The following is a 17,912-nucleotide window of genomic DNA, read 5'->3' on the forward strand; positions in this document are numbered from 1 at the left end:
ATACGATATCTCAAGAACACCTTTAGGGATTTCCTCAGATTTGGCACAAACGTCCACTTGGACTGAATTTAGATTTTGGTGGTCAAAGGTCAGTCTGACCTCACAAACATGTTTTTGGCCATAACTGAAGAATTCAAACACTAATTCTGACAAAACTTGACACAAATGTCTAACAGGATAAAATGATGAAGGTCAAAAGGTCAAAGGTCAGCTTGACTGTGACATCATCATGTTTTAACGTCATATCTCAGGAACAGAAGGGGAGACATTTGGTCAGATACTGAATTGGTGACTCTAATCTTGAAACTGTGCTGATTGTATAGATCTTCTGTGTGTGAAGCATCCATGTTTTCACTGACATGGATGGAGACTGTCAGAGACACTGGACTGGTGGGCGGAGTCATACAGCCACAGGGTGGACTGGTGGGCGGAGTCATACAACCACAGGGTGGACTGGTGGGTGGAGTCATACAACCACAGGGTGGACTGGTGGGAGGAGTCATACAACCACAGGGTGGACTGGTGGGTGGAGTCATACAACCACAGGGTGGACTGGTGGGCGGAGTCATACAACAACAGAGTGGACTGGTGGGCGGAGTCATACAACCACAGGGTGGACTGGTGGGCGGAGTCATACAACCACAGGGTGGACTGGTGGGCGGAGTCATACAAACACAGGGTGGACTGGTGGGCGGAGTCACACAAACACAGGGGGATTGTAATTTTATATTCTGACGAGTCACCGGGGTGCACTCTCCTGCCCGACATCATAGTTTATTTTTGCGTCGCTCAAACCCTGGCGAAACCAGAAGGCCGATGTTAACACAGCAAAACTTGACTCGGTTTGTGATCCCACTGTGTAAAAACTTCGCTTCATGTTGGGTCTGAATGCGTTCAGAGACCAGTGAGGAACCTGCTGTCGAGCTCTTGAAAGCTGGCACAGAAGAGGCACATGAGTGGCACCCACACCTGACCTCGAGTTCTCCAGGCGGTTAAAGACACAGCATGTGTACAACATCTTGTGCAGCAGTAGAGCAGGATCCCTTCAGTCAGTCAGCTGATGATCAAACATCCAGTATTTAAACTGAAATGTTTTTAAGTTCTTTATACACAGAGACACTATAAGCACCTTTAATATCAGGGTATAAATATCAAACAGATCCATGTCCCTCCTCCTCCTCCCCTCTGTGGTCTCCATGTGAACTGACCTCCATCAGTTTGTTTAACCAGCTAACAGACAGATGTGGTTTTCAGTCCTCCACTAACCAGAGTGATTCATAAACATCCTCCTCCTCCTCCTCTTCCTCTTCCTCTGCTGCGGTGATTAGAGTTAGATCCTGTGTGCTGATGTTAAACACATGAAGAACTTGAAATGTACTGTGAACACCACTGGTCTCAAACATCAGCAGTCAGAGAGCCTCTCTGCATTACACACAGTTAAAATGTCCTAGCGTCTAACAGGTTACAGTTTCAAACGCCAGCGTTCACTGTGACACAGACACAAAGGTTTACGTCTGGATTTTAAGAACTGATATCGGATTATTCAGAGAGAAATCAGGATGAATCAGACAATGATTCACACGGTTCAGTCAGAGACCACTGATGTACTTCACAGTCCTTCACCTCACAGAAAGATGTTTCCTGTGCCCTTCAAATATACTTCCTGACCTTGTCCCTGTGTGTGTCCAGGATCCGGAGGGAAAACCCAAGAAGGCGAACATCCGGGACAACAGAGACGGGACGTACACGGTGTCCTACGTACCGGACATGACGGGACGTTACACCATCACCATCAAATACGGAGGAGACGAGATCCCGTACTCACCCTACCGTATCCACGCCCTGCCCACCGGAGACGCCAGCAAGTGTCTGGTCACAGGTCAGACTCCGCCCACCTCTTACTCCAGCAGCCAATCAGATTTCAGCACCTGTCACAGCATCACTGACTCTGTTGTTGTTTCCTACAGTGTCGATCGGAGGACACGGACTGGGTGAGTCGAGTTTACACTGCGCTGCTCTGATGATACAGAGTGTGTGTGATGATGTGTGTGATAATGTGTGTGTGTGTGATAATGTGTGTGTGATGATGTGTGTGATAATGTGTGTGTGTGTGATAATGTGTGTGTGAGGATGTGTGTGATAATGTGTGTGTGTGTGTGATAATGTGTGTGTGATGATGTGTGTGTGTGTGATGATGTGTGTGTGATGATGTGTGTGATAATGTGTGTGTGTGTGATGATGTGTGTGATAATGTGTGTGTGATGATGTGTGTGATGATGTGTGTGTGTTCGAGCTTATAAGGAAAATATCATATTAACAATTAGATTGTCAGTCAAAATAAACAAAACCAAAATGATGAAAACTTCTTTTTATAAGATTTTATTTTTATTTAGTTTATTATAATTATTCATTTATTTTTGTTTTTCTAGTTCATTTTAATTTTATGATTTTATCCTATCATTCCTATTTTTTATTTTATTTCTTTACGCACTTTTAATTTTAATTTATTATTCTGTTTTAATTTGTTTTGTTTTCTTTTTTATTTAGTTTTGCTTTGTTTTATTTTGTTGTTTTTGTTGTTTTGTTTTGTTATGTTTTAATTTATGCTTTTGAATTATTTTTATTTTTTCATTTTATTATGTTTTATTTGTTTGTTTTATTTTACTGTATTTTTTATTTTGAGTTTTTTTATTATCATTATTATTTAATTTGCTTTTCCTTGTTTTGTTTTACTTTATTTCATTTCATCTGCTTTGTTTTATTTTTTTGTTTTATTTGATTTTTTTTTATTTTAGTTTGTTGTATTTGTTCTGTTGTATTCTGTATATTTTATGTTGTTTTTCTTTGTGTTATTTTATTTTTTATTTCTTAAAATTTTGCTCCTTTTTTTTGTTCCATATGTTTAATTTTTATTTGTTTGATTTGCTTTGTTTTTGGTATTTTATTTTGTTTTGTGTTGTTTTCTTTTCTTAATTATTTGAATTTGTTTTAATTTTATTTTGTTAGTTTAGTTTGACATACAGCAGTAAACATGTCTTTAAGCACCAGCTCAGCTCAGATGATCATATCCATAATAAAGATGATTCACTGTAACTTTCCTGATTGGTCGTCCATCTTGTCAGGATCAGGTATCGGCCCGACCATCCAGATCGGAGAGGAGACGGTCATCTCTCCTTAATTTGCTTTTCCTTGTTTTGTTTTACTTTATTTCATTTCATCTGCTTTGTTTTATTTTTTTGTTTTATTTGATTTTTTTTTATTTTAGTTTGTTGTATTTGTTCTGTTGTATTCTGTATATTTTATGTTGTTTTTCTTTGTGTGAAATTTTTATTTCATCACCATCCGCTTTGAAAACATTCCAACAGTTTCCATTTTTATTTGAGTGATATCACTGAACACCTGAGACACAGGTGTGGTTTGTTGTCTTTTCTTAATTATTTGAATTTGTTTTAATTTTTTTTGTTAGTTTAGTTTGACAGATACAGCAGTCATGTCTTTAAGCACCAGAATCCAGCTCTGATCATCCTAATAAAAGATTCACTGTAACCCTGATTGGTCGTCCATCTTGTCAATAATCTCATGGAGACACTTGTGTTTGTGCATGGAGTGTGTGTGTGTGTGTGTGTGTGTGTGTGTGTGTGTGTGTGTGTGTGTGCTCCCTAAAGGTTGTACCTTGTTCCCCGTCAGGCGAGTGATACCGTCCCAATAATAGAGGAGCCATGTGACAAGCTTCAGTTACAGCAGCCCTACTCGCCCTATGTGGGCTTCTCCCCTCCATGGGTACAACACAGAGTTATTATATATACATATAGATATACTGTAGATATAAATATATACACACACACCTGCTGTCCATTGACACAAACTGTCCTCTTCAGTCTGCAGCTGATCAATAACAACCCAGATTCACTGACAGATTCATTATCAGGCTCAGCATGAAGCTGCATGTTCACTCTGCATGTTCACTCTGCATGATCGTCTGACGCCAGCTGTTGAGGGGGCGGGGCCTGTCTTCTCTGTGTCAGTGCATCAGCTGCATGAAGTTTACTAGCTCTTCATTATCTCATGTAAACTAGTGGCTGTTATTTAAGTTAAGACTCTGTGGAGTAAAAAAAAAAGGAGCAACATTTTCAAACTTTAATTCATTTTTGTTGATTTTTAAGGTCATTTTGATTTGAATTTTTATTTTGTTTTAAAAAAAACTTTTTTTTTTTCATTTTAATTTTTTTAGTGTCATTATTATGACTTTTATTCATTTTGGTTTATTTTGTTTTGTTTCATGTTGTTTTATTTAACTTTTTTGCATTTTTAATTAACCTTAGCATCACTTTTTTATTTATTTAATAGTATTTAATGTATTATTTTTATTTTGTTTTGTTAGTTGTTTGCTTTTGTGTTTTTTAGGAGAATTGCGTATAATTTTTATTTTCTTTTGGTTTATTTTGTTTTGTTTTCTCAGGGACTGTTTACAGTATTTAAGGTTTGATTTCCATCATGACCCAGTTAAAAATTATGTTTAGTCGAACTGGTTTCAGACCAGTCAGCCTCTCTGCCGTCCTGCTGTGCTTCCTCCTCCTCCTCCTCCTCCTCCTCCTCCTCCTCCCTCCTCTCTCTGGACTGTATCCCAGAGTTCCCAGTATGGTGACACTAACACCCTCCCTCTGGCTCTGGTTTAGGCCACCGATGATCCCATCAGCCCCGTGGACGGCATGGAGCCGGTGCTCCGCCCCTTCAGTCTGGTCATTCCCTTCACTGTGCAGAAAGGAGAGATCACAGGTAAGAGTCTGTTTACACGTCCATCTGCCAGATCGACAGATTTATGTTTGTTTACCTGTGAGATAGACATATTATTTTCATTGATGAAGATTGTTTGGTTTGCTACAGAGAGGAAGAGTGCATGACGTCATCTTTGTTCATAATTACTGATAAACAATTTGTACATGTTCACTCTGACACAGCCGTGTTGTACAGGTGTAACTAAACGTTCAGTTGTTTGTGATTTTAAAGGTTCAGTCTGGTTGTTGTTATTTAATTCTCATGTTTAAACTCAACAGCAACATGTTTGTCCCTCAGCACTGTCTGACAGGAAGGTACTGGTTCCTGCTAAAGGTCTTAAAAACACAGATCTGTAGTTTGTTCGGTCGTTTCCTCAGACAGATGCTGACTGGAGTTTTCTATCAAACTAACAGGAGGAACCAGTGACTCTGTTGGGGACTATTTTCAGCGGTGTATTAATGTAGAGTGTAGAGTGCTGTAAAGAGTGTGTGTCAGCAGGACAGTATATAACACAAACTACAGGGTGTGTTTGTGCATTAACCAGTCTGTGATTTGTCCTCCAGGTGAAGTACGAATGCCGTCTGGTCGAACCGCCGCTCCTCACATCACCGACAACAAGGACGGCACCGTCACTGTGAAATACTCCCCGACTGAACGAGGCCTGCACGAGATGGACATCAAATATGATGGAAGCCACATCCCAGGTGATGTCACGACGTGTTTTTAATTCACCTGCTTTTTTCTCTTCAGGTTCAGCCGGAGAAACAAGGATGACTTCAGTGTTTGGAGACAAATATCAGAGTATCATCTGCAAACAGTCTGACTGCAAGCTGCATCTGTCCTGAACTCTGGCTGCACCTATTTATAATGTTCATCCTGCGGTTCTCTCCGTTACAGGAAGTCCACTCCAGTTCTACGTTGATGCCATCAACAGTGGTCATGTGACAGCATACGGCCCCGGGCTGAGTCACGGCACGGTGAACAGACCGGCTACCTTCACCATTGTCACTAAAGACGCCGGAGAAGGTATCAGTACCAAAACACGGGGTGTTAATCGGGTTAGGTTTGTCAGTACCTCAGCTCCGTTCAGTGAATCACCATGGTGACACAGACCTGGTTGTAAATAGGGAAGGTATCTCAACAAAGTATCACAGGAAAGGGAAAGATCACGCCCCTGAGTAGCTGCAAGACTTTACTTTGGAAGATTTTTTCGGAATTAGCAACTTAACACAGGTAAATAAAAATCTAGAAACTGCTGATAGTGAATTGGAACAGTGTTGTTAAACAGAGAAACTGTGATGAGCAGAGAGATGAGTGTGACATGTTGTTGCTGCAGTGATTATACTGAACTATACCTGTGAGATGTTTCGGTACAAGTGCTGCTCACCTTTATATTAGGGACTATCCTTCACCTGTTTTCTGTGTGCAGGCGGTCTGTCTCTGGCTGTGGAGGGTCCGTCTAAAGCAGAGATCAGCTGTAAAGACAACAAAGACGGGACCTGTACCGTGTCCTACCTGCCCACCGCACCTGGAGACTACAACATCATCGTCAAGTTTGACGACAAACACATCCCCGGCAGCCCCTTCACTGCCAAGATCACCGGTACTCAGACTCTGTGTGTTTGTGAGGTCACTGCAGATGGGAAGTTAAATTTGTTTCTGGAGCCAGACAAACTTGTGATGCTTTTAACTCTTTTTTTAAAGTATGTTTAGACATATTATGAAGACCATAGAGAGAACATTGTGTGGGAGACACCGGTTGAGTATTCATGAGTCCACATGTTAAGTGTAAAAACCTCCCACTCCTTCACATTTAAACTCATTAATTGTTAAACACAAGAGTAAAATTCTGACCATCAGCTGCAGCTCAGCGCAGACGTATCAGTAGTGATAACAGACTGATGTGTTACAGCCTGGTGCCAGTTATATTCTGGAGTTCCCCAGGGCTCAAGTTTGGGACATCTTTAATTTTCTAAATAAATGCTTCACTTTATGTACAGTCATGGTATTTAATTTGACTTTATGCAGACGACACTCCGTATTATCTTCCTGTAACAGACAAAAAATATTTAAAGTCTTTACAGTCCTCTGCAGATGAAATACGGGATGTCCTCCATTTTCCTTCAACTAAACTCAGATAGTTATTTATTTAGCCACTTGTGTTCCCATTGCTATTTAAATGTATATTTTGATATGAACGGTTTCTGTCTGAAATAAACTGTTAACATTTCTGTAGTTTAAAATTTTACTCTGCTTGTTGTCTTTAAGTTGTATCAACCTGAATGATATTTTCCATGTTTTAGTTTTCTCTACAGGCAGCCTTTAATAGGTTTACCTTTTTATATTAACGTCATCTTATATTTTACAGCCTCATTATCCGACATAATTACTCATCACCTCTCTCTAGATGTTGAGCTTCATTGTTTTATTTTGATGCGATTGATCTCTAGGTGACGACTCCATGAGAATGTCTCAGCTTAACGTCGGCACGTCAACAGATGTGTCCTTAAAGATCATGGAGACGGACCTGAGCAGCCTGATGGCGAGCATCAGAGCGCCGTCTGGAAACGAGGAGCCGTGTCTGCTGAAGAGGCTGCCCAACAGACACATCGGTCAGTCTGGGATCATCACGTTCAGATACCCTGTTCAACATTTCAGGCTCACTGAGAACGCTAACTTTACTTAACGTTTATGGTCTCTTTCCAGCCGTAGCTTAAAGCTAAGAGCTAACTTTAATTAGCTTACCTTACAAACATTATATGTGGCAAATATATATATATATTTTTTGACATAAAGTCCACTTCAGACCAAAGATCGACGACGAGACGAAACCTTACACTCAGCTGGTGACAGATTTTAAGAAGCTACAAATTATATTCAGCCACACAATAAGTGAAAAGCTGCAAATCAGAACGGAAGTACAGAGAGTTGTTGACTAGAGATGATACGCCATCTCACGGTGGTCACTTCCTGTCAACCCCCAGCTTTTTACAACATTACAGAACAGTACGTTGACAATAGTAGTTTGTTTCAACTCGTCTCGTAGTGAATCTTTGGTCTGAACTGGAATTTTATCAACAGTCAGCGATGACTAACTTTAGCTGTCAGTCAGTAGTAAGTGGTTTACAGGGAAATCAGCCTCGTGTCATTCCTAGTTTCGGACTTGGATTTGACTCGACTGGTTTGTCAAACAATGACTTCAGCCTACTGAAAGAAATAACTTTCAAGTCAAACCTGGCAGCACCAGTTTGACAGACAAACGAACAACAGAACAAAATTATATCCAGTTCATGTTTCTGTTCCTGCTCCTCCTGCCTTCAGGGATCTCCTTCACTCCGAAGGAAGTAGGCGAACACGTGGTGAGCGTGAAGAAGAACGGGAAACATGTGACCAACAGCCCCTTTAAAATCATGGTGGGTCAGTCGGAGATCGGAGATGCCAGTAAGGTGAAGGTGTACGGTCAGGGGCTGGTGGAGGGACACACCTTCGAAGTGGCCGAGTTCATCGTCGACACCAGGAATGCAGGTACTGTTCAAAAACTTTATTTGAACAGCAAGTTGATTCATATCCATCTTATTAAAATCACTGCTGAAGGAAAATTCATACAGACAGTCCATTTATCTGACCCCGACCTGATGATGTCAACATGTCAGATCTTTGCGTGTTGTAAACATCTTTTTTCATTTAATTTCTCACAGTCCTCTCATCATGTGCTGTTTATATTTTAAAACAAACGTTCAGATAATCAGTTTTCCTCCAGTCAGCTGAAACAGAAGATGTGACTTCGTACATCACCATCGTCCCCGTCTTCCTCTCTGCCTTCAGGTTATGGCGGTCTGGGCCTGTCCATCGAGGGTCCCAGTAAGGTGGACATTAACTGTGAGGACGTGGACGACGGGACGTGTAAAGTCACCTACTGTCCAACTGAGCCTGGAAACTACATCATCAACATCAAGTTTGCCGATCAACACGTTCCAGGTACGAACAACTGCATGCATATCGTCTCTGATTACTGATGATTAGATCTGACCAGCAGAGGGCCTTTGGTTTAATTTCAGTTTCATGAAAACCATCCTCAGGTTGTTAAAAACAATCTGGATGTTTTTGTGACGTGAGAATATTTTGGTCCCAACAGGAAGTCCGTTCACAGTGAAGGTGTTTGGTGAAGGCCGGATGAAGGAGAGCATCACCAGGAAGCGTCAAGCTCCCTCCATCGCCACCGTGGGCAGCACCTGTGATCTCAACCTCAAGATACCAGGTGAGCTGTGACATCACTGTCTCCTCCACCTGTCCCCTCCTACTCTCCTCTCTGCTCCCTCCTCTTCACCTCCTTCTGTGTCCCTTGTTTCCTACTTCCTCCTCGCTGCTTTCAGGGAACTGGTTCCACATGGTGTCGGCTCAGGAGCGTCTGACACGGACATTCACCCGCAGCAGTCACACCTACACTCGCACCGAGCGGACAGAGATCAGTAAGACCAGGGCAGGAGAGACCAAGAGGGAGGTGAGGGTGGAGGAGAGCACTCAGGTGGGAGACCCCTTCAGAGACGTGTTCGGAGACTTCCTGGGACGTGAGAGTCTTAGTGGATTCAGTGGCACCCGACCGCCGCCACTGCAGGACGGTGTGTGTGTGGACCGGCCGTGTGTGTTCAGAGTTTCTAACTTTACTGACAGAATGCAGGAGCAGCTCCTCACTGAGCCGACATGTGTCTGATATTCTGCTAATCACTAATCAGAGTGTTGTGGTGGTGGGAGAAGTCCAGAAACGTCTAACCTCGCTGTGACATCTGACTTCACGTTGACACATGTGTGACTGCGGTGTGACGGCTGTGATGGTCGGCAGGTTTCTGTGGCATCAACTTTTATGTCTCAGATAGCTGCAGCCAGAAGCATTATGTTTTCAGGTTGTCTGTCCGTCCGTCTCATTCTCCTGATGATATGATATCTCACAAACACTTCGGAGGAATTTCTTCAAATTTGGCACAAACATCCACCTGGATGTTTCTAATGCCAAACACTGGCTCTAGAAAGGGACATCCACGTTTTCACGGCAGCCAGGTAGTTCTCCTGCACGCTTTGCACATGGGAGAAGTTTCAGTTTCAGTTCTGCAACCTCACCACCAGATGTCACTAAATTCCAAACTGGACCTTTAAATTTACATATTGAATTAATAAAGTGAAATGTTGGGTGGTAATTAACTCATTTGATTATATCCTGTGAAAAAATATTATCACTGTGAAAGTGTCATTACAGCACACACATTTTTTTGTCTAATTCACTTTGTAAAAAATGTCCTGGTTGAATTCACACAGAGAATAGAAGTTGTATTTTTAAGTTATAAATATGTAGTCACAAACAGATGGAGACTTCAGGTTAAATAATATTAATCACTAATTTGCATGGCAGTTAATGGTGGCAGGTGTGTGTTAATTTGATTTTAACCAGAGTTGATCCCTGGCATCTTGCTGCATGTTCCACAAACACTCACAGACTCTTTAGACCAAAATCTGTCTGATCCATGTTCATCTTTTCCTCCATCCTCCTCCCTCTCCTCCTCCTCTTTGTCCCTCTCAGGTGAGGCAGGTAACCAGGAGATGACGGCTCAGGTGACGAGTCCTGGAGGAAAGACAGAAGACGCAGAGATCATTAAAGGAGAGGACAGCACCTACAGCGTCCGCTTCATCCCTCAGGAGATGGGAGCTCACACTGTGAACGTTAAATACCGGGGACAGCACGTCCCTGGGAGCCCCTTCCAGTTCACCGTGGGGCCCCTTGGAGAGGGAGGGGCCCACAAGGTCCGAGCAGGAGGGACCGGGCTAGACCGAGGAGTGGCGGGGATCCCAGGTAGGCTGGAAAATGACTTCATTGTCTGACTTATATGTCTGAGATCTATTTCTTTAAAATGATTCATGCTCTGGTTTTGAGATTAATTTTCCTCTTAGTTTACTGTTAATGACGTAAAACTAAAAACCTAAAAGTAAACTGTTATGTGTTGTTACGACTCTTCCTCCACATGCTGAACTGAAGGTGATAAATTTGTTGTTTTCCAGCTGAATTCAGTATCTGGACCAGAGAGGCCGGAGCAGGTGGTCTGTCCATCGCTGTGGAGGGGCCGAGCAAGGCTGAGATCACCTTTGAAGACAGGAAGGACGGATCCTGTGGAGTCGCCTACGTGGTTCAGGAGCCTGGTGAGACTCAGTCACACACATTATGTGGACAAAAATTTTGATTCCTTCGTACTCTGTGGAGTTTTATTTAACAAATAGTCCCACGTTTGGTCTGTAGAAGAGAAAAGTGTCCCACTCAGAGTGAATGTTACATGTGGAGTTCCACAGGGCTCAATACTGCTCCCACTACCTTTTCATTTATATGTTTTTGCTCAGGGTTTTCCAAAAGCTCAGTGTCCATCAATATGCAGATGACATTAAACACTATACAGACATTGATAGCAATGATCTAAACCAGCTTTACTGCAGTGAACAATGAAAATCTGACGTATGTCAATGACTCAGAATTTCCTTCAACTAAATCAGGACAAAACACAGTTCCTAAATTAAACTTGTTGTTTTCTAGGTTTGGATTTTGAGATATGCAGATGTATGAATAATACCTGCCAACAATGTCAGCAATTCAATCACATGAGCACAGTCAAATATTTTATGCATGATTTTATATTTTCTTCACCATCTAAAAATTAAATTGTTGAGTAAACTGTTGTCACAACTAATGACAATGAAATCTGCGGCTACTGCCAGACTGAAGTTGTTAGAGCAAAAGATATAAAGACTGAATCCCACATGATAAAAATACATTTCAGTATTATAGTTGTTTTCTTAACAAAGGAACAAAGTACGTAAGTTTAGAAAGGAAAGTTATTAAACAACAAATTAAGGGAGATTACATCAAATGTTAAAAGCATTCAGAAACATAGAATGTATTCTGATCTGAGGGAACAAACCGGCAACAAATCAATGAATCAAGATATTTTGAAGCGAGGCCATTTAATGTGTTGAAGTCAGCGGTAAACAAATAAAAGCAGAGTGCTCCGGGGATGATGTTTTTCTGTAGGCCGACCCTGAAGTAAGCATCCCGACCCTGGTTCATTCTTCTGTTTTGGATTAGTGCAGAAAATAAACTCTATGACGAACAAATGTTTTAAAAAAAATGGTGTCTGACATTTATAATGAAAACAACAGCGGGCCTAGAGCGGATCCCTGAGGAACACCACTGTTATACTGAGCTTCAGAAGAACAATGACTTCTGTTAGAGAAGAATGAACGTGACATAATGATGATAAAAAATCATATTCTCAGTCAGCTGTCATCTCTTCTCTCCAGGTGACTATGAGGTTTCCATTAAGTTTAACGATGAACACATCCCAGACTCTCCGTTCATTGTGCCTATCGCCACTCTGTCTGATGACGCTCGCCGCCTCACCATCACCAGCCTGCAGGTAAGAACACATCGTCTTTATTCATTGAAATTAAATATTTTCTACAGAGGCAGCTGAGGTCACTGATGTATGAAGAGTCTCCATGTTAAACCCTCTGAGTGTCTAACTGATTTATACTGAGAGTGTATTTCTGTGTTCATATGTGTGTAAATGTGTCTCAGCTGCCGTCCTGTTTTAGCTCTGTATATTTGTCACCGGCAGTATTTGTGTTCCTGCTCACAGATGACAGCACAGGTTAGAAATATCAATGTGATGAAGGGACTTCATGCAGAATTGTAGAAAGTGCTGTTAGCTTTGGATAACCGCTGATCAAATGCCTAGTTTATACTCGTGCAGTTACCATGACAACGTAAACATAAATATATGTCTATGACAACAGCTGGACTGTGTGTTCAGGGCCCTGTTTCAGAAAGCAGGATTAGGCACAAAGGTTGAGGCACAAATTTTTCAGAGGCAGTAGTGTAAGGAGAAAGTGATTAGACCCCATTTGAGCGTCTTATCGTTCCCGGAGGAGTGTCTATATGAAAGATACTGTTTCATCCCACACTTATTGTATTCGCTCTGATGTGGAGATGATAAAAATTGCTTGTGTGGATGGAAGAAGCTGAACGCCTAAAAAGTTCCTACCCACATGGTTTTAATTAGTGACATGAACAGCATACATAGAGCTGAAAAATAATAGAAATGATCCTCTGTTCTTCATCAGGAGATGGGTCTGAAAGTCGGACAGGAGGCCTCCTTTGCTGTACAGCTGAACGGAGCCAGAGGGCTGATAGATGCGAAGATCCACACGCCATCAGGAGCCATAGAGGAGTGTTACATCACTGAGCTGGACAGCGGTACGACCCACACTTTATCATCAAGTGTTAAAACTGTCAAGTGGAATTATTATCAGTGTCTGACTGGTTCGGGTTTGTAGAAGAAAAGAGCGTTAACATTGGACATACGGTACCACAAGGATCAACTCTGGGTCCTCTGTTTTTCTACATCCCAGTCAAAGTAATATTAGAAGTGGAGGACTGCAGGGCTCAGGTCTTGGTCCACTACCTGTCCATGTCCCACTTTAAGTGAAAATAATGTGTGTCAATATTATGTAAAAGCACAGTTTTAATACCAACTACCATGAAGGTTTGGGTTTGTAAAAGAAAAGTGCAATAACATTTACCTATTACCTAAAGTATTGCAGAGAGGAACAATGTTAAAGTGAACTTGTACTAAAACAGCTGTTTTAACACGTGACTGCAGCCAAAGATTTAAACATTACAGAGCTGATATGTTTTTATAGACGGAGCTCATTATGAGTGTCATTTGTAACCCATGTTTCCACAGACCAGCACGCCATCAGGTTCATCCCGAGGGAAAACGGAGTTCATTCTATTGACGTTCGTTTCAATGGCAGCCACGTCCCTGGCAGCCCCTTCAAGATCCGAGTGGGAGAACCAGGACAGGTCGGAGATCCCGGTATGGTGTCTGCCTTCGGACCGGGACTGGAGGGAGGAACCACAGGTATGAAAAATAAACACCTGAAAAACACCTTAATTACAAAGCCATTAATGAAAACATGAGGTAGATATTAACGGGTGTTTGTCACGTCTGCGTCCTCCTTCAGGTGTGGCGTCGGAGTTTATTGTGAACACCTGTAATGCCGGCTCAGGAGCTCTATCTGTGACCATCGACGGGCCGTCGAAGGTGAAGATGGACTGTCAGGAGTGCCCAGAGGGCTACAAGGTCTCCTACACACCCATGGCTCCTGGTAACTACCTGATCTCCATCAAGTACGGAGGACCGCAGCACATCGTAGGCAGCCCCTTCAAGGCCAAAGTCTCAGGTGGGTCGAAGGACCGCAGAACCTGCTCGCATTTTTCTCTGAGTTTTCAGGTCAGTCCTTGAATTGGGGTGCCAAGTGGGTAGAGTGGCTGTCCCAAAATCAGTAAGATAGCAATAAATAGACAGACAGCTTAAACGAAATCAGGATTTCCGATAGAAGTATGTTTTTGGGAGAGACTTAAACGAAGACAGTGTCTCTGCCTGACCGCCTGATATCCTCGGGCAGGTCGTTCCAGAGCGTCAGAGTCCTGACTGCAAATGCTCTGTCCCCTTTGGTCTTCAGTCTGGACTCTGGAACAAGATCTCAAACTACCTAAAGGTTCATAAGGGACTAACGGGTCTGAAATGTGAACTGGAGCCATGAAGAGCCTTAAAAGTAATTAATAAGATTTTAAAATCGATCCTTAAACAAACAGGGAGCCGATGTAAAGAGGCTGAAACTGGTGTGATGTGGTCGTGCTTCTTGGCTTTGGCTGAAAGTCTTGCTGCTGAGTTCTGAACAATCTGAAGACTTTTGATTGAGACATGAATAAAAGCTGTTGCAATAATCAAGACATGAAGAGATGAGAGCACGTTTAACAGTTCCTGTATCTCTAAAGTTTAGATAGATTTTATTCTAGCAATGTTTCTGAGGTGATAAAAACATGATTGGACAAGTTTAGTGACATGCTGGTCAAAACATCATTTACTATCATTTCCAACAGGCTTTATGTGCTGTCAGGTGACCAGTAGATGGCAGTATTTGTTTTATGATATGCTGTGACCCAGTTACATGGATTTCTGTTTTATTACAATCAACAGCTCTTAAAGTTTTTTGGGTCAAATCCAGCAGGAGAAACAGACTGAAATTTATCTTCCGTTGTGAGGTCATTATCCTGTGACAGTGTACAAAGCTGCTCAGTATTTTTTGCTCTGTTGCATGTTTGTCAAGAGGAGCCGTGTGGCTGCTAGATTTTGTTCTCCAAGTGTCCCGAGCACTGGAAAATGTGTCAGTTAATTTGGCCCGAGGAATGTCAGGCATCGGCTGTTGGACTCGTAAAGGACCTGGTTTACCTTTAAAGCTCTGCAGGAGACAGTCCAGCTCGGTTTTCTGGTTGATGGCAGACGACCAGCCCAGCATCAGTTCTTTACAAGCTGCACACCAAACCCAAAACAAAACTTGCACACACATCATAATCTCTAATAATCATTCTTTATAACGCGCTTTTCAAAGTTACAAAGTGATTTATATGTCAACAATTAAAACAGACATTAAAAGGACTGATAAAAGACTCTTGAACGGACAGAAGACCTCAACGTACGTCCTGGTTTGTACGGCACTAAGAGGTCAGAGATATATCTGGGAGACAGACCATGAGGAGGCTTACAAGTAATCAGTAAAATGTGTTTTAAAACACACTGGGAGCTGCTGTAAAGAGGCTAAAACTGGAGTGATGTGATCACGTCTCTGGCAGCTGAGTTCTAAACAGTCTGGAGTCGAGTGATAGGTTCTTGATGCAGGTAAGAAAAAATAGGCTGCTGCAGTGATCCAGGGATGAAGAGATGAAGATGTGCAAATGTGTCCTTAAGGTTAAAATGGATTGTATTTTAGAAATATTTCAAGATATGAAGAGCCAAAAACTGAAGTCTTGATTAAAAGCTGTTGTCACATGTGAACCCACTGATCAGACGGGGTGAGCAGAAACACTGAGCCAAAACACGAACGCAACTTAGATCTTTTGCTAAAACCTGTGAAAAATGCAGAAACCTAAAAATATTTCTTCAGCGTACTTTTGGAGATTCATTTTATTTGACTGATGTTTCTGTGACTCCGTCTGCAGGCCCTCGTCTGTCCGGCGGCACCAGTCTGCACGAGACGTCGTCTGTTCTGGTGGAAACTGTCTCCAAGTCGTCGTCGTCAATGGGAGGAGCCTTCGCCTCATTACCCAAATTCTCCTCAGACGCCAGTAAAGTCATCTCCAGAGGCGCCGGCCTGTCGAAGGCCTTCATAGGCCAGAAGAACACGTTCACAGTCGACTGCAGCAAAGCAGGTGAGGAGCAAGGAACCCTGTTTTAATTTGTTTTTGTCAAAATGAGTCGAGCTCGTCCGTGAGGAAATCACTTTCCTGATGTTACAAATCTTTAAAGCTGAACCTCGTCCTTTAATTTATACTTTCCTCAGTCTGTTAAACATGTGTCTTAAAGCAGTTTAAATGTTTCTGACACCCTGTAAATGAAACAGATGATGTATTTGTCCGTCTCGTTGACTCTGCAGGCACCAACATGTTGATGGTTGGCGTTCACGGGCCGAAGACGCCCTGCGAGGAGGTGTACGTCAAACACATGGGCAACAGGATGTACAACGTCACGTACACCGTCAAAGAACAAGGCAGCTACATCCTCATCGTCAAATGGGGGGACGAGAACGTCCCGGGCAGTCCCTTCCACGTCACCGTCCCTTAAAACTGAACTCTTCATCTCGATGTCTGTCACTCCGCTGCAGCTCCTCACCCTCCTCACCTTCCTCGCCCTCCTCACCTTCCTAACCCTGATGCACTGAAGACGCAGAGACTATTCACTTCCTGTTTGAGCAGACAGTTTTCTCTCCACGTGCCAAAGTTTATATTCATTTCTTTCTTGTGTCTCTCGGAGACGCTCGCCGCCTGCAACACAACAGTTGTTTGTTGAACATGAACACAACGTTTGCAGCCCGACACCAGCAGCATTTATAACTTTACACTGTGCTCATTTGTGCTGTTGACCAATCACAGTCCAGACCTTCGAATGAAGAGACAAGATGTCAGTACGAGACACAACCTACTGCCGACAAGATATCAACCTGTGCACAAAAATAATATCTGAGATGCATCTTTTTTTAAGAACTTAAATCTGACCTTTTTAAAGTTATATCTGGTTCTTGATGTCGGCATCTGGTTCACACCATTTGTGCTACGTTCACGTGGAATCAGACGAACCAGAGATCATGTTAGTGGACAACAGCAGGACGGGAAATAAGCTGAGGACAGTAGAGAATACTGGCGACAGTAACAGCGCTGTTTTCCAAAGTTGAAATATTAGTATTTGTCGTCCTCCACAGCGGAGTTTGCAACTAGATGTTACGTAGCTCCTTCAGACAGGGAGCAGTGTTGGGCTTGTTACTCTAAAATTGTCATATATCACTCGTTACTCTTTTCAAAAGGTTATCAAATTAAATAAAGGGATAGTGCAGCCAAAACTGAACATTCAGCCATTATCTACTCACCCATATGCCGAGGGAGGCTCAGGTGAAGTTTTAGAGTCCTCACATCACTTGCAGAGATCCAAGGGGAGAGGAGGTAGCAACACAACTCCACCTAATGGAGGCTGACGGCGCCCCAGATTCAAACGTCCAAAAACACATCATTGAAACCACAAAATATCTCCATACTGCTCGTCCGTAGTGATCCAAGTGTCCTGAAGCCTGAAGAGCTACAGGTTACAATGAGGCTAAAAACAGAGTTCAAATGAGGTTTTTCCAAACAACTTTTTATGTCGGGGCTTCAGGACACTTGGATCACTACGGACCACCCTTTAAATAAAATCAAAGGTGTCTCCCGTCTGTCTGATTCCAGCATTCGGATGTTGTTGATCTGTTTGGAGCGTCTTGTTTGCACAAGTTGGTGTTTTGTTGGTACAGGATCGCAGCGTCAGTGCCCACCATGAACACGAGTCAGTCAGGTGTTGAGTTGTTTAAGTGAAGACATGAAACTCTGAACTGCTCGGACGTGTTTCACTGATTCACGGTCACATCAGTTCAGTTCAAAACAATTGGCATGATGAATTGAAACATTTGGATAAAACCACTACACTGATCTTTGTACTATCAACACTTCTGCAGGA

General features: G+C 42.4%; 1 protein-coding gene across 1 annotated transcript in view; it reads left to right on the plus strand.

Annotated features, from left to right (window-relative positions):
* The window catches only part of LOC125883177 (filamin-C-like), a 71,960-nt gene extending 54,215 nt beyond the window's left edge, over positions 1–17,745 (plus strand). Inside the window, exons 28-48 of the mRNA XM_049567395.1 lie at positions 1,690–1,879; positions 1,968–1,991; positions 3,123–3,163; positions 3,664–3,780; positions 4,677–4,776; positions 5,340–5,480; positions 5,674–5,802; positions 6,206–6,379; positions 7,227–7,388; positions 8,098–8,301; positions 8,602–8,754; positions 8,912–9,034; positions 9,150–9,395; positions 10,349–10,618; positions 10,825–10,962; positions 12,112–12,227; positions 12,934–13,066; positions 13,557–13,733; positions 13,837–14,055; positions 15,875–16,084; positions 16,309–17,745. Of these exons, the coding sequence (XP_049423352.1) occupies positions 1,690–1,879; positions 1,968–1,991; positions 3,123–3,163; positions 3,664–3,780; positions 4,677–4,776; positions 5,340–5,480; positions 5,674–5,802; positions 6,206–6,379; positions 7,227–7,388; positions 8,098–8,301; positions 8,602–8,754; positions 8,912–9,034; positions 9,150–9,395; positions 10,349–10,618; positions 10,825–10,962; positions 12,112–12,227; positions 12,934–13,066; positions 13,557–13,733; positions 13,837–14,055; positions 15,875–16,084; positions 16,309–16,496 (3,255 nt within the window). The 3' untranslated portion in view covers positions 16,497–17,745. The remainder of the gene's footprint in view (positions 1–1,689; positions 1,880–1,967; positions 1,992–3,122; positions 3,164–3,663; positions 3,781–4,676; positions 4,777–5,339; positions 5,481–5,673; positions 5,803–6,205; positions 6,380–7,226; positions 7,389–8,097; positions 8,302–8,601; positions 8,755–8,911; positions 9,035–9,149; positions 9,396–10,348; positions 10,619–10,824; positions 10,963–12,111; positions 12,228–12,933; positions 13,067–13,556; positions 13,734–13,836; positions 14,056–15,874; positions 16,085–16,308) is intronic.
* The last annotated feature ends 167 nt before the right edge of the window (positions 17,746–17,912 follow it).

The sequence above is a fragment of the Epinephelus fuscoguttatus genome, linkage group LG22, assembly GCF_011397635.1.
Source record: "Epinephelus fuscoguttatus linkage group LG22, E.fuscoguttatus.final_Chr_v1".
In the NCBI taxonomy this organism is placed as follows: domain Eukaryota; kingdom Metazoa; phylum Chordata; class Actinopteri; order Perciformes; family Serranidae; genus Epinephelus; species Epinephelus fuscoguttatus.